This window comes from Schistocerca nitens, chromosome 3 (genome assembly GCF_023898315.1).
Source record: "Schistocerca nitens isolate TAMUIC-IGC-003100 chromosome 3, iqSchNite1.1, whole genome shotgun sequence".
NCBI classification, from domain to species: domain Eukaryota; kingdom Metazoa; phylum Arthropoda; class Insecta; order Orthoptera; family Acrididae; genus Schistocerca; species Schistocerca nitens.
In genome coordinates, this window is record NC_064616.1 from 187282880 (window position 1) to 187299448 (window position 16569).

A 16569-nucleotide genomic window follows, 5' to 3' on the forward strand; every position below is an offset into this window, starting at 1 on the left:
AATCGCCCTGTGTATTAATAGTGCTACAACACGTCATGAAAATATTACCAACAGAAATCGCTAGATCGTGCGGCGATCGAAAGCTCGAGCAAAGCCCGAGGTTTCTCGAGCTGTGACGTCAACTACTCGAACAGTTCGAGTCTTGTTCATGTGCAACACTATTAGTAGTTTGAGCCGTTGTTGCTGCGAGAGGTGGCACCTTTGTGTTCTAAATTTCGCACCCAGTACATTCCCAAATCACCTATGAATTTAATCGTGTCTTCTGCCCGCTACACTGTATACGTACAGCATACACTCCTGGAAATTGAAATAAGAACACCGTGAATTCATTGTCCCTGGAAGGGGAAACTTTATTGACACATTCCTGGGGTCAGATACATCACATGATCACACTGACAGAACCACAGGCACATAGACACAGGCAACAGAGCATGCACAATGTCGGCACTAGTACAGTGTATATCCACCTTTCGCAGCAATGCAGGCTGCTATTCTCCCATGGAGACGATCGTAGAGATGCTGCATGTAGTCCTGTGGAACGGCTTGCCATGCCATTTCCACCTGGCGCCTCAGTTTGACCAGCGTTCGTGCTGGACGTGCAGACCGCGTGAGACGACGCTTCATCCAGTCCCAAACATGCTCAATGGGGGACAGATCCGGAGATCTTGCTGGCCAGGGTAGTTGACTTACACCTTCTAGAGCACGTTGGGTGGCACGGGATACATGCGGACGTGCATTGTCCTGTTGGAACAGCAAGTTCCCTTGCCGGTCTAGGAATGGTAGAACGATGGGTTCGATGACGGTTTGGATGTACCGGTGCACTATTCAGTGTCCCCTCGACGATCACCAGTGGTGTACGGCCAGTGTAGGAGATCGCTCCCCACACCATGATGCCGGGTGTTGGCCCTGTGTGCCTCGGTCGTATGCAGTCCTGATTGTGGCGCTCACCTGCACGGCGCCAAACACGCATACGACCATCATTGGCACCAAGGCAGAAGCGACTCTCATCGCTGAAGACGACACGTCTCCATTCGTCCCTCCATTCACGCCTGTCGCGACACCACTGGAGGCGGGCTGCACGATGTTGGGGCGTGAGCGGAAGACGGCCTAACGGTGTGCGGGACCGTAGCCCAGCTTCATGGAGACGGTTGCGAATGGTCCTCGCCGATACCCCAGGAGCAACAGTGTCCCTAATTTGCTGGGAAGTGGCGGTGCGGTCCCCTACGGCACTGCGTAGGATCCTACGGTCTTGGCGTGCATCCGTGCGTCGCTGCGGTCCGGTCCCAGGTCGACGGGCACGTGCACCTTCCGCCGACCACTGGCGACAACATCGATGTACTGTGGAGACCTCACGCCCCACGTGTTGAGCAATTCGGCGGTACGTCCACCCGGCCTCCCGCATGCCCACTATACGCCCTCGCTCAAAGTCCGTCAACTGCACATACGGTTCACGTCCACGCTGTCGCGGCATGCTACCAGTGTTAAAGACTGCGATGGAGCTCCGTATGCCACGGCAAACTGGCTGACACTGACGGCGGCGGTGCACAAATGCTGCGCAGCTAGCGCCATTCGACGGCCAACACCGCGGTTCCTGGTGTGTCCGCTGTGCCGTGCGTGTGATCATTGCTTGTACAGCCCTCTCGCAGTGTCCGGAGCAAGTATGGTGGGTCTGACACACCGGTGTCAATGTGTTCTTTTTTCCATTTCCAGGAGTGTATTTTGTTTTCTGCTGTCGTTCCTGGTGTTGCAGTTTTAATAGCCAGCAATGTGTTGTTCCTCTCTGTGTGGGAAAAATTTTCAAGATAGTTGTAATATGTTGAAAAGCTCGCCCGGTTAGCCGAGCGTTGCAGTTTTAATAGCCAGCAATGTGTTGTTCCTCCCTGTGTGGGAAAAATTTTCAAGATAGTTGTAATAGGTTGAAAAGCTCGCCCGGTTAGCCGAGCGGTCTAACGCACGGCTTTCCGGAGTGGGAAGGAGCGCCTGGTCACCGGCACGAATCCCTGGCGGACTTGTGTCGTGGTCCAGTGAACCGGCCAGTCTGTGGATTGTTTTTAGGCGGTTTTCCATCTGCCTCGGAGAATGCGGGCTGGTTCCCCTTATTCCACCTCAACTACACTATGTCGGCGATTGCTGCGCAAACAAGTTCTCCACGTACGCGTACACCACCGTTACTCTACCACACAAACATAGAGGTTTCACTCGTCTGGTGTGAGACGTTCCCTAGGGGGGTCCACCGGGGGCCGAACCGCACAATAACCCTGGGGAGGCGGAGGGGTGAAGTGGACTGCGGTAGTCGTCGTGTGGTTGTGGACAACTGCGGCTGCGGCGGGGACGGAGCCTCTCCGTCGTTTCTAGGTCCCCGGTTAACATACAACACAATACAATACAATAGGTTGGAAAGTGAGGATACGCACGGTGCACCCTGGTGGCGTTGTGGTGGTGGCGGCGGTACTCGCGGTCCCAGACGTCGTCGTGCAGCCGCCAGTCCAGGTCGTCGACGGCGAGGGGCCGGAGCGGCCGCGACCGTACGTGCGGGCCCGACACGTGGCTGCCGTCGCCCACGAACACCACCTGCAACACAGTTCTTACAGCCCATCGGGAAAATAATGCTGACATGTAAATGCCGCAACAGATTTTCGTCTCCTGTACTGGCTAGAAGTGGGGAAGTGGGTCGTAGGCTGCTATTCCTGTTCATCCGAATTTCCGTCAATAGCTTGGACTATATTACCACACAGTTGATGGCGACTTGTCGGCGAGGTAATGTAAATCAAAATATTCTATGCTGGAAAGTAAAGCCTTGAAATTTTTTATTCTCTTCCCAATTTCGGTTGAGGTTGAAGGAATGCAAGTCACGGAGACTTGCCTCCTTTCATTTTTAATTAATTCAGTCACGAGTACGAACGGATTTAATGCACGATTGTGTAAATAGGAAAACATTGAGGTGACAAAAGTAATGGGATAGCGATAAGCACATACACAAATGACGGTAGTACTGCGTACACTAGTTACAACGCGAAAATTATTGAACTATATGAAATAAAATCGTCATAACTTCTGAACGGTGTGCGTTAGGACGTTCAAACTGCACGGTTGGTCGCGGGGCATGCTGGGAATTAGTATGCGCATGCGCACGCGCCTTGTCGGCCATTTGCAGGTGAAAATGCTACGGTACAGCGCGCCTCAGCGTATTGCGCTTGTGAAGACCCACTGTGCGAGCAATAACAGCCCAACTGCGGCTCAAAGGAAGTTTGCGACCGAGTTCACGCTGAAGACAACCGGTCCAAGTGTGCTAACAATCAAGAATTTGATTCACAAGTTTAGCAGAACGGGTAGTATTCGTGATGATACTGTTAACAATGTTGATCGTCCAAAAAGGGTGAAAACGCCTGTAAACATCGAGAAGACATGCGCTGTGTTTTGTGTTTCAAACCGGCCCCAGGAAATCGATCAGACGAGGTCCGCAACAGGTGGGACTCAACCGGGAGACACTGCGACAACTTGTTGTTGACCTGGATCTCTTCTCATACAGCCGCGCGGGGTAGCGTTTAAGGCGCCTTCCCAGAGTTCGCGCGGCTCCCCCCGTCGGAGGTTCGAGTCCTCCCTTGGGCATGGGTGTGTGTGTTGTCCTTGGCGTAAGTTAGTTTAAGTCAGGTTAAGTGGTGTGTAAGCCTAGGGACCGATGTCCTCAGCAGTTTGGTCCCATACGAACTTACCACAAATTTCCAGTTTTCTTCTCATACAAAATTCAAACCCATCAGCCATTAATCCCAGGACCATGGAACAGCAGTTGTGTTTAGCCAACACGATTGTCCACATAATTGACAAACAGGACTTTCATGTCAATATGGTTTGGTTCAGTGATGAAGCCCAATTTCATTTCGATGGGTTTGTTAATAAGCAAAATTGGCGCATTTGGAGGACTGAGAATCCGCAGTTCTCTTAACCCTCAACGGATGACTGTGTGGTGTGCAATGTCCAGTCACAGAATAATCGGTGCGATATTCCTTGATGGCACACTGCCTCCCGAACGTTACGTCAAGGTTTTGGAAGATGACTTCATCCCATTATCCAAAATGACCCTGATTTCGACAAGATGTGGTTCACGGAAGACGGAGCTAGATCCCATGTTTGATGTCCTGGAGGAGCACTTTGGGGACCGCATTCTGGTTCTGGGGTACCCAGAGGCCACTGGCATGGACCTCGATTGGCCGCCATATTCTCCGGATATGAACACATATGACTCCTTTTTGCGAGGCTATATTAAAGAAAAGATGTGCAGTATTAACCCCAAAACCATTTCTGGGTTTAAAACAGGCATTCAGGAGGTAGGTCATCGACAGCAACGATGTTCTGACAGTTCAGCGGGTCATGCAGAACTTCGCTATTCGTCTGCGCCACATCATCGCCAAAGATGGCGGGAATATCGAACATGTCATAATCTAAATCCGAATGTCTGTAGTGATGTTTACATCTTGAATAAAGTGTGTGCACGCCGTAGTTTGTAACTAATTTACGTTTTTTTCTCAGATAATTCAATAATTTTCACCCTGTATAAAAGGTCAATGCATTGCTGCAGCTGTCATTCGCACTCAGGTGATTCATGTGAAAAGGTATCCGAGAGTGATTACGGGAATTAACGGACACTGACCGCGGAATGGTAGTTGGAGCTAGACACATGAGACATTACATTTCGGAAATCGTTAAGGAATTCAATATTACGAGATTCACAGCATTAAGAATGCGCCGTGAATACCAAATTTCAGGCATTAACTCCCACCAGGCACAAAGCAGTGCCCGACGGCCTTCGCGTAACGACCGAGAGCAGAGACGTTTGCGTAGTGTTGTCAGTGATAACAGACAAGCAATTAGAACAGTGCGGCGAAATTTGGCGTTAATGGGTCATAGCAGCAGACGACCGACCCGAGTGCCTTTGCTAATAGCACATCGCCTGCAGCGCCTGTCCTCGGCTCGTGGCCACATGGGTTGGACTTTAAACGACTGGAAAACCGTGGCCTGGTCAGGTAAGTCCCGATTTCAGTTGGTAAGCGCTGATGGTAGGGTTAAAGTGTGGCGCAGTCTCCACGAAGCCATGGACCCAAGTTGTCGACAGCTCCATAATGGTGTGGGCTGTGTTTACATGGAATCCACTGGGTTCGCTGGTCCAACTGAGCCGTTCATTGACTGGAAATGGTTACATTCGGCTACTTTTAGGCTATTTACAGATAAACAACGATGGAATTTTTAGGAATGACAATGCGCCATGTCGCTGGGCCACAACTGTTCGCTTTTGGTTGGAAGAACATTTTGGACAATTGGAGCGAATGATTTGGTCACCCAGCTCGCCCAATATGCATCCCAAAGAACAATTAATGGATATAATCGAGAGGTCAGTTCGTGCACAAAATCCTGCAGTGGCAACACTTACGCAATTAATGACTGCTATAGAGACAACATGCCATCGGCCTTGCCGCTGTGGTAACACCCGTTCCCGTCAGATCACCGATGTTAAGCGCTGTCGGGCTGGGCTAGCACTTGGATGGGTGACCATCCGGTCTGCCGAGCGCTGTTGGCAAGCGGGGTGCACTCAGCCCTTGTGAGGCAAACTGAGGAGCTTCTTGATTGAGAAGTAGCGGCTCCGGTCTCGGAAACTGACATACGGCCGGGAGAACGGTGTGCTGACCACGTGACCCTCCATATCCGCATCCAGTGACGCCTATGGGGAGAGGATGACACGGCGGCCGCTCGGTACCGTTGGCCCTTCATGGCCTGTTCGGGAGGAGTTTATAGAGACAACGTGACTCAGTATTTCCGCAGGGGACTACCAACAACTTGTTGAGTGCATGCCACATCGAGTTGCTACTGCTACATTAGGCCAGGCAAAAGGACGTATGACGTGATATTAGGAAGCATCCCATAACTTTTGTCGCATCAGTGTATTTCTGATCAACCGAATTTGTGTCAATGGCCTGGACTGTATTATGCTTGAGATCATATCACACAGTTGATGGCGAGCTGTCAGCCAGATAATGTAAATCAAAATATTATATTACAGAAATTAAGCTTTTTAGGGCGTGCTGGAAAGGAATGCCTCGGAATATTTTATTCTCTTCTCAATATCGATGGAGGTTGAGGATGGCAAGTCATGAAGGGTCGCCTCCTTTCATTTTAAATTAATTCGGTAATGAATATGCACGCATTTAATCCACGATTGTGTAAATAGAAAGGCACTGCGACAGTATATCATTTAATAAAGTTGGTCGGAAATTCCTCGGAATTTGCAAGTGATTGAGAGCCAGCTTTCAGATGAACTTTTTTCTGAGAAGCGTATCTATTCTGCTTTATAAAATGGTTTCATTCAGAATCTGAAATAGAAGCCGGTGTATTTTTTCGAGGTCTTTAGTTTCTAAAATTTTTGAAAATTTGTGTTAAGGTCTTATAGGACCAAACTGCTGAAGTCATCGGTCTCTAAGCTTACACACTACTGAATCTTTCTTACGCTAAGGGCAACACACACACCCATGCCCGAGGGAGGACTCGAACCTCCGATTGGGGGAGCCGCGCGAACTTTGGCAAGACGCCCAAGACCTCGCGGCTACCCCGCGTGGCTTAGTTTCCAACGTCAAACGATTTCCCAAGTGTGCAGAAAATAAGCGCCGTGACTGCAAATCAGAAGGTGACGTAAGAAGACATACCGTGGGCGTCTGTAGTTCAAATGGTTCAAATGGCTCTGAGCACTATGGGACTTAACATCCATGGTCATCAGTCCCCTAGAACTTAGAACTACTTAAACCTAAGGACATGACACAACACCCAGTCATCACGAGGCAGAGAAAATCCCTGATCCCGGGTCTGTAGTTCTTGGCAGTAAGCCAGTCTAGTGGGGGGAAGTGATTTCGCCTGTCTCATGGTGGGAGGCTGTGATCGGAAAAAGTTGGAGCGTATTCTGGTAGAGTAGGTTCCTTCGAGGGAGTTTTGCGGAATTCCTTCGAGGAGGCCGTTTGCAGAGTTAGCCCGGGGACGGAGTAGGTGGGAGGATCGATGCAGCAGCAGTCGCCGGAGGCAGTCTATCGATTCCGTCCAGGGGCGCGCTACATCTGCATATATACTCCGCGGGCCATCGTATGGTGCGTAGCGGACGGTATCATGTATCACTATTTGCCATTTAGCCGGCCGGAGTGGCCGAGCGATTTTAGGCGCTACAGTCTGGAACCGCGCGACCGTTACGGTCGCAGGTTCGAATCCTGCCTGGGGCATGGACGTGTGTGATGTCCTTAGGTTAGTTAGGTTTAAGTAATTCTAAGTTATAGGGGACTGATGACCTCAGAAGTCAAGTCCCATAGTGCTCAGAGCCATTATTTGTCATTTACTTTCATGTTCCACTCGCAAACAGAGCGAGCCCTAATTTTTCGTATCTTACCTTCGTGGTCCTTACGCGGAAAGAATATTGATGGCAGTAGAAGCGTTCGGCCGTCAGCTTCAAATGCCGGGTCTCTAAATTTTCTTAATAGTGTTAGTGAAAAGAATGTCGTCTTTCCTCAAGGGATTCCCATTTGAGTTCCCCAAGCATCTCCGCAACACTTACGTGGTAACAAATACAGCAGCCCGCCTCTGAATTGCTTCGATGTCTTTTAGATCTACATCGACATTCATACTCCGCAAGCCACCTGACGGTGTGTGGCGGAGGGTACCTTGAGTACCTCTATCGGTTCTCGCTTCTATTCCAGCATCGTATTGTTCGTGGAAAGAAGGATTGTCGGTATGCCTCTGTGTGGGCTCTAATCTCTCTGATTTTTTCCTCATGGTCTCTTCGCGAGATATACGTTTTTTTTTTTTTTTTTTTTTTTTTTGTCATCAGTCTACTGACTGGTTTGATGCGGCCCGCCACGAATTCCTTTCCTGTGCTAACCTCTTCATCTCAGAGTAGCACTTGCAACCTACGTCCTCAATGATTTGCTTGACGTATTCCAATCTCTGTCTTCCTCTACAGTTTTTGCCCTCTACAGCTCCCTCTAGTACCATGGAAGTCATTCCCTCATGTCTTAGAAGATGTCATATCATCCTGTCCCTTCTCCTTATCAGTGTTTTCCACATATTCCTTTCCTCTCCGATTCTGCGTAGAACCTCCTCATTCCTTACCTTATCAGTCCACCTAATTTTCAACATTCGTCTATAGCACCACATCTCAAATGCTTCGATCCTCTTCTGTTCCGGTTTTCCCGCAGTCCATGTTTCACTACCATACAATGCTGTACTCCAGACATACATCCTCAGAAATTTCTTCCTCAAATTAAGGCCGGTATTTGATATTAGTAGACTTCTCTTGGCCAGAAATGCCTTTTTTGCCATAGCGAGTCTGCTTTTGATGTCCTTCTTGCTCCGTCCGTCATTGGTTATTTTACTGCCTAGGTAGCAGAATTCCGTAACTTCATTGACTTCGTGACCATCAATCCTGATGTTAAGTTTCTCGCTGTTCTCATTTCTACTACTTCTCATTACCTTCGTCTTTCTCCGATTTACTCTCAAACCATACTGTGTATTCATTAGACTGTTCATTCGGTTCAGCAGATCATTTAATTCTTCTTCACTTTCACTCAGGATAGCAATGTCATCAGCGAATCGTATCATTGATATCCTTTCACCTTGTATTTTAATTCCACCCCTGGACCCTTCTTTTATTTCCATCATTGCTTCCTCGATGTACAGACTGAATAGTAGGGGCGAAAGGCTACAGCCTTGTCTTACACCCTTCTTAATACGAGCACTTCGTTCATGATCGTCCACTCTTATTATTCCCTCTTGGTTGTTGTACATATTTTATATGACCCGTCTCTCCCTATAGCTTACCCCTACTTTTTTCAGAATCTCGAACAGCTTGCACCATTTTATATTGTCGAACGCTTTTTCCAGGTCGATAAATCCTGTGAAAGTGTCTTGATTTTTCTTTAGCCTTGCTTCCATTATTAGCCGTAACGTCAGAACTGCCTCTCTCGTCCCATTACTTTTCCTAAAGCCAAACTGATCGTCACCTAGCGCATTCTCAATTTTCTTTTCCATTCTTCTGTATATTATTCTTGTAAGCAGCTTCGATGCATGAGCTGTTAAGCTGATTGTGCGATAATTCTCGCACTTGTCAGCTCTTGCCGTCCTCGGAATTGTGTGGATGATGCTTTTCCGAAAGTCAGATGGTATGTCGCCAGACTCATATATTCTACACACCAACGTGAATAGTCGTTTTGTTGCCACTTCCCCCAATGATTTTAGAAATTCTTATGGAATGTTATCTATCCCTTCTGCCTTATTTGACCGTAAGTCCTCCAAAGCTCTTTTAAATTCCGATTCTAATACTGGATCCCCTATCGCTTCTAAATCGACTCCTGTTTCTTCTTCTATCACATCAGACAAATCTTCACCCTCATAGAGGCTTTCAGTGTATTCTTTCCACCTATCTGCTCTCTCCTCGGCCGGCCCCGGTGGTCTCGCGGTTCTAGGCGCGCAGTCCGGAACCGTGCGACTGCTACGGTCGCAGGTTCGAATCCTGCCTCGGGCATGGATGTGTGTGATGTCCTTAGGATAGTTAGGTTTAAGTAGTTCTAGGGGACTAATGACCACAGCAGTTGAGTCCCATAGTGCTCAGAACCATTTGAACCATTTTTTTGCTCTCTCCTCTGCATTTAACAGTGGAATTCCCGTTGCACTCTTAATGTTACCACCGTTGCTTTTAATGTCACCAAAGGTTGTTTTGACTTCCCTGTATTCTGAGTCTGTCCTTCCGACAATCATATTTTTTTCGATGTCTTTGTTGTGTCTATTTCATACAGCATAGACACAATGAGGTAGCTAGGTGCACGCTAAACTAACGCAGACGGGCTTGAAGTTCTGGAACAGGAGACTTATTAATGCACTAAAGAAAAGTACGTAGTTTTATAATACTTAACTTTATTCTCTTGTTGGAATACATCTCTCTTGAATATTAGTACGCTATAAGCACTGATACAAATGGCGCCTTGCTAGGTAGTAGCTATGGACTAAGCTGAAGGCTATTCTATCTGTCTCTCGGCAAATGAGAGGAAAGCTTCGTACGTCTGGTCGCAAGCTATGTCTTCCGTACAACTGGGGCGAGGTCATGTCCGTGTCTTGTGACCTGCCATGTGGTGGCGCTAGGTTTGCGATTACACAGTGGCGACACGCGGGTCCGACATGTACTACAGGACCGCGGCCGATTTAAATTACCACCTAGCAAGTGTGGTGTCTAGCGGTGACACCACAGTCTTCACATTTTTCCTGCAGCCATTTCGTCTTAGCTTCCCTGCACTTCCTATTTATTTCATTCCTCAGCGACTTGTATTTCTGTATTCCTGATTTTCCCGGAACATGTTTGTACTTCCTCCTTTCATCAATCAACTGAAGTATTTCTTCTGTTACCCATGGTTTCTTCGCAGCTACTTTCTTTGTATCTATGTTTTGCTTCCCAACTTCTGTGATGGCCCTTTTTAGAGATGTCCATTCCTCTTCAACTGTACTGCCTACTGCGCTATTCCTTATTGCTGTATCTATAGCGTCAGAGAACTTCAAACGTATCTCGTCATTCCTTAGTACTTCCGTATCCCACTTCTTTGCGTATTGATTCTTCCTGACTAATGTCTTGAACTTCAGCCTACTCTTCATCACTACTATATTGTGATCTGAGTCTATATCTGCTCCTGGGTACGCCTTACAATCCAATATCTGATTTCGGAATCTCTGTCTGACCATGATGTAATCTAATTGAAATTTTCCCGTATCTCCCGGCCTTTTCCAAGTATACCTCCTCCTCTTGTGATTATTGAACAGAGTATTCGCTATTACTAGCTGAAACTTGTTACAGAACTCAGTTAGTCTTTCTCCCAAGCCCATATTCTCCTGTAACCTTTTCTTCTACTCCTTCCCCTACAACTGCATTCCAGTCGCCCATGACTATTAGATTTTCGTCCCCCTTTACATACTGCGTACGTAGGAGGGAGCAATATACTGCTTGACTCATCGGTGAAAGTATGTTCTCGAAACTTCAACAAAAACTCGTACCCAGCTACTGAGCTTCTCTCCTGCAGAGTCTTCCACTGGAGTTTATCTAACATCTCCGTAACGCTTTCGCGATTACTAAATGATCCTGTAACGAAGCGCGCTGCTCTCCGTCGGATCTTCTCTATCTCTTCTATCAACCCTATCTGGTACGGTTCCCACACTGCTGAGCGTACTGTAACGTACTTCCTTTGTTTTCGGATTGCATTTCCTTAGGATTCTTCCAGTCTTCTTCTTCATACAATCCGACTTGGTACGGATCACAAACATTCGAGCAGTATGAAACTTCCTGGCAGATTAAAACTGTGTGCCGGACCGAGACTCGAACTCGGGACCTTTGCCTTTCGCGGGCAAGTGCTCTACCAACTGAGCTACCCAAGCACGACTCACGCCCCGTCCTCACAGCTTTACTTCTGCCAGTACCTCGTCTCCTACCTTCCAAACTTACAGAGTTAAAATCTCATTCTGGAAACATCCCCTAGGCTGTGGCTAAGCCATGTCTCCGCAATATCCTTTCTTTCAGGAGTGCTAGTTCTGTAAGTTTCGCAGGAGAGCTTCTGTAAAGTTTGGAAGGTAGGAGACGAGGTACTGGCAGAAGTAAAGCTGTGAGGACGGGGCGTGAGTCGTGCTTGGGTAGCTCAGTTGGTAGAGCACTTGCCCGCGAAAGGCAAAGGTCCCGAGTTCGAGTCTCGGTCCGGCACACAGTTTTAATCTGCCAGGAAGTTTCATATCAGCGCACACTCCGCTGCAGAGTGAAAATCTCATTCATTCGAGCAGTACTCCAGAATAGGTCGCACCAGCGTCCTATATGCGGTCTCCTTTACAGGTGAACAACTCTCTCCCAAAATTCTTCCAATAAACCATTCGTCTTCCCTAGCACAGTTCTCACATGCTCGTTCCACCTCGTATCGTTCTGCAACGTTATGCCCAGATATTTAAACGACTTGACTGTGTCAGAATGGACAATAGTAATACTGTATCTGAACATTACAGGTCTGATCTTCCTACTCATCCGCATTAAACTTACATTTTTCCATATTTAGGACTATCTACCATTCATCACACCACCTGGAAATTTTGTCTAACAATAAGTCGTTTGGATCTTCCTACAGTTACTCAACTTCGACACCTTACCGTAGACCACGGTATTATCTGCAAACAACTGCAGATTGCTGCCCACCCTGTAAGCCAGCGGTGGATTTACGGCGGCGAGCACAGGGCAACTCACGAGAGGCGGCACCTGTGCAGCCCGGCATGTTAGAAATTTTCCAGGTGATCTGTTACCCACTAGAGCGTGTTCTTTCGACCACCACCAGCAGCTGTTTAATTGATGCATGTACCGTACTCTTCAAGTTTAGTCTTTCGCACCCACTGTTGCTCAACATAGAAACACTCAGATAGCGTTACTATTGATACTCAAAAAGGGAAAGCGTCGCGCATTGAGCTCCACCACTTCGTGTCAACTTGGACAACCTCATTAGTACTTATATGAATTTCATACATAGGTGTTTCAACGCCATACGTGCTTTTTTGTTTTTGTGTTTAAATGTCAAATTACATCGACTGTTTATTCAATAAATCCACTGTCACTTTGTATAAATTACACTACTGGCCATTAAAATTGCTACACCACGAAGATGACGTGCTACAGACGCGAAATTTAACCGACAGGAAGAAGATGCTGTGATATGCAAATGATTAGCATTTCAGAGCATTCACACAAGGTTGGCGCCGGTGGCGACACCTACAACGTGCTGACATGAGGAAAGTTTCCAACCGATTTCTCATACACAAACAGCAGTTGACCGGCGTTGCCTGGTGAAACGTTGTTGTGATGCCTCGTGTCAGGAGGAGAAATGCATACCATCACGTTTCCGACTTTGATAAAGGTCGGATTGTAGCCTATCGCGATTGCGGTTTATCGTATCGCGACATTGCTGCTCGCGTTGGTCGAGATCCAATGACTGTTAGCAGAATATGGAATCCGTGGGTTCAGGAGGGTAATACGGAACGCCGTGCTGGATCCCAACGGCCTCGTATCACTAGCAGTCGAGATGACAGGCATCTTATCCGCATGGCTGTAGCGGATCGTGAAGCCACGTCTCGACCCCTCAGTCAACAGATGGGGTCGTTTGCAAGACAACAACCATCTGCACGAACAGTTCGAAGAGGTTTGCAGCAGCAGGGACTATCAGCTCGGAGACCATGGCTGCGGTTACCCTTGACGTTGCATCACAGACAGGAGCACCTGCGATGGTGTACTCGACGACGAACCTGGGTGCACGAATGGCAAAACGTCATTTTTTCGGATGAATCTAGGTTCTGTTTACAGCATCATGATGGTCGCATCCGTGTTTGGCGACATCGCGGTGGACGCACATTGGAAGCGTGTATTCGTCATCGCCATCCTGGCGTATCACCCGGCGTGGTGGTATGGGGTGCCATTGGTTACACGTCTCGGTCACCTATTGTTCGCATTGACGGCACTTTGAACAGTGGACGTTATATTTCAGATGTGTTACGACGCTTGGCTCTACCCTGCATTCGATCCCAGCGAAACCCTACATTTCAGCAGGATAATGCACGACCGCATGTTGCAGGTCCTGTACGGGCCTTTCTGGATACAGAAAATGTTCGACTGCTGCCCTGGCCAGCACATTCTCCAGATCTCTCACCAATTGAAAACGTATGGTCAATGGCGGCCGAGCAACTGGCACGTCACAATACGCCAGTCACTACTCTTGATGAACTGTGGTATCGTGTTGAAGCTGCATGGGCAGCTGTACCTGTACACGCCATCCAAGCTCTGTTTGACTCAATGCCCAGGCGTATCAAGGCCGTTATTACGGCCAGAGGTGGTTGTTCTGGGTACTGATTTCTCAGGATCTATGCACCCAAATTGCGTGAAAATGTAATCACATGTCTGTTGTAGTATAATATATTTGTCCAATGAATACCCGTTTATCATCTACATTTCTTCTTGGTGTTGCAAATTTAATGGCCAGTAGTGTAATATATCTTATTCACTTAAGAAATTTTGGTCATCTTTCTGTGGGATATTAGAAGTTATTTATTATTTGATCACATGTTTGCCAACTTAGGATTCAGCACAGGGGCCACACAATTCATTATTGTATACTCCATTGCGTATAGATTACAGTAGTGTTTCTTAAGGGTGGTTCTGTGTCGAGGGTCATTCCGGGTCAGAAAATAATCACAGGCAATTCCCGCATTACCGTACCACCGGGGATCTTGCAAGGTATGTGATGCATATTACATAAATGTCATGCATATCTCTCGGTCGACTTTCCCGGATCGCTGACACAAGCAGCAAACCTCTGCAACTAGAGGACTCCGCATTGTAGCGTGTAACGTCGCGGTCGGCGCTGAACTACGTCGGTGCGTGAGAAACAGCGTGCTCTGATCGAGTTTCGAGTTCGAAGACTTCTTCCACACATGGAGCACCCCTCCTTCAGCTTGACAAGACCGGACTACACACGAGCGCTGTACATAAGCAACAATCCGACGCACTGGATTCGCTGTCGTCCATCATCCTCAACACAGTCCCGACTTGATCCCATCCGATTTTCATCTGTTTCCAAAACTAGAAGAACACCTTCGAGCACTTCACATTGATAGTGATAAAGCCGTGTGAGCAGAGGTGAGGTTGTCACTGCGTCAACAAGTTTAAACACTCGACAATGATGGTATCAACAAACTGGTCTCTCGTTGGCAGAAGTGTGTTCGTCGCCAGGGTGACTATGTTGAGAAATAAACATGCAGACTTGAAGAATAAAAATGTAGAATGTTAATAAAGTTTGTTTTATTTAAGAAGATTTAAGAGTTCTCACATTAGAAATTCGGAGGCTTTACTTTTCAGCACGCCGTCGTAGTTCAGCGCATGCCTGGTTTAAAAGATGGATGCTGAAAATTGCTTCAAAATGTTCGCGTGATACAAATATGGACGTCACACCATTTATACGGGGAGAAAACATAAGCGTTCTGCAGGGTTCGATCATAGACTCATTGCTGTGCTTATTCAGTGATAACAATCTACCGTTTTATATGATACAAGCATTATTGTCAAACCGCATAAAGAGGCATTACCTGAGAAAATAGTAAATGATGATTTTGTTTGAATTATTAACACCTTTCGTACCAATGATATATTCCTAAAACATCCCTTCCAGTTTTGTATTATCAAAAATAATCCACCTGGTTTTAATGTAGTGTACCAACACAAATGCCCGCCTCTGTAACTGGGCGGTCGGCGTTTCTGATTGCCATGCGAAGGACCCTGGTTCAATCCCCGTTACTGCCAGGGACTTTTCTTTAGTGGAAGGACTAGAACGGGCTGCACTCAACCGCGTCATCCCATTTGAAGTGTTACTGAATGAGAAGTAGGGGTTCAAGGTCTACAAAACTGATAACGCCTTGGAGACCAGCATGCTGGTATGCTGGCCTCGTGCCTCCCCATACCGCTTCCAAATGACACCATTGGCAGAGGAGGACACGGCGACCAGTCGGCAACGCGAAGTCCTCAGCGGGGACGCAGAGTCAAAATATTTTAAGCAGGGTCGGAAGTTCGAAGTTCTTGCATGTGCATAATGATGAAAACTGAAACTGGAAAAAGACATACAGTAGATATGCTAACCTTTTAGGTTCAGCTACTATTGCCATAAGAATAATAACCAGCTTAGAGAACACAAGAATCGTTAAGATACTATATATTGTATATTTTCGTTCACCGTTGTCGTATGGGATAATTTTCTGGGGTAAGCCTAAAAGTATTCCTTGTTCAAAATCAATTAATTAGAATTATGTAAAGGGCTCATACTCGTCCATCTTCAGACACCTGTTTAAGCAGTTGTGAATATTAACCACAGGAAATTTTTTTGCTAATAAAATATGTTGTCAAAAATCCAGGTTGAGATTGACGATGATATTGATAATTACAACATTAGAAGGAAAAATGGTCTGCACTTCCCTCTAATTTATCTATCATGGGCATAAAAAAGAGTGGAATACATAGCTACAACACTCTTGGCCATATGCGCATCTAAATGAAAAGTTAAAGAGGTATCACAAGTATTCCCAAATACAGATTAAAGTGGTTTTTTGTTACAAATACTTCTGTACCATTACGAAATTCTTGAGTAGAAATAAACAGTTGCAAACATGTAAATACAATTAGTAACATAAATATGTTTTTAATTACCTCTGTTGTTCAGCTGACATATTCCTCACCATAACGTTTACTTGCATATGATCTACGGAACGTAGAATTGACTAACTATAGACATTAAGATGCTTCGGCATTGGTTTTCACTTTCTCTATTTAATATCAACACTATTGCTGTTAGCAACAAAAAACGCTTGATTTTAGTGTAAACCTGAATATTGCTTTCCGGCATGCTATAATAACGAAAGATCGTACAAGGAAGCCGGCCGCGGTGGTCTCGCGGTTCTAGGCGCGCAGTCCGGAACCGTGCGACTGCTACGGTCGCAGGT

At 46.8% G+C, this 16569-nt stretch overlaps 1 protein-coding gene across 1 annotated transcript in view; it reads right to left on the reverse strand.

Moving 5' to 3' along the window:
* The window catches only part of LOC126249545 (cuticlin-5), a 339366-nt gene that overhangs the window by 71706 nt on the left and 251091 nt on the right, over positions 1 to 16569 (reverse strand). Inside the window, exon 4 of the mRNA XM_049951209.1 lies at positions 2415 to 2571. Coding sequence (XP_049807166.1) covers positions 2415 to 2571 — 157 coding nt within the window. The remainder of the gene's footprint in view (positions 1 to 2414; positions 2572 to 16569) is intronic.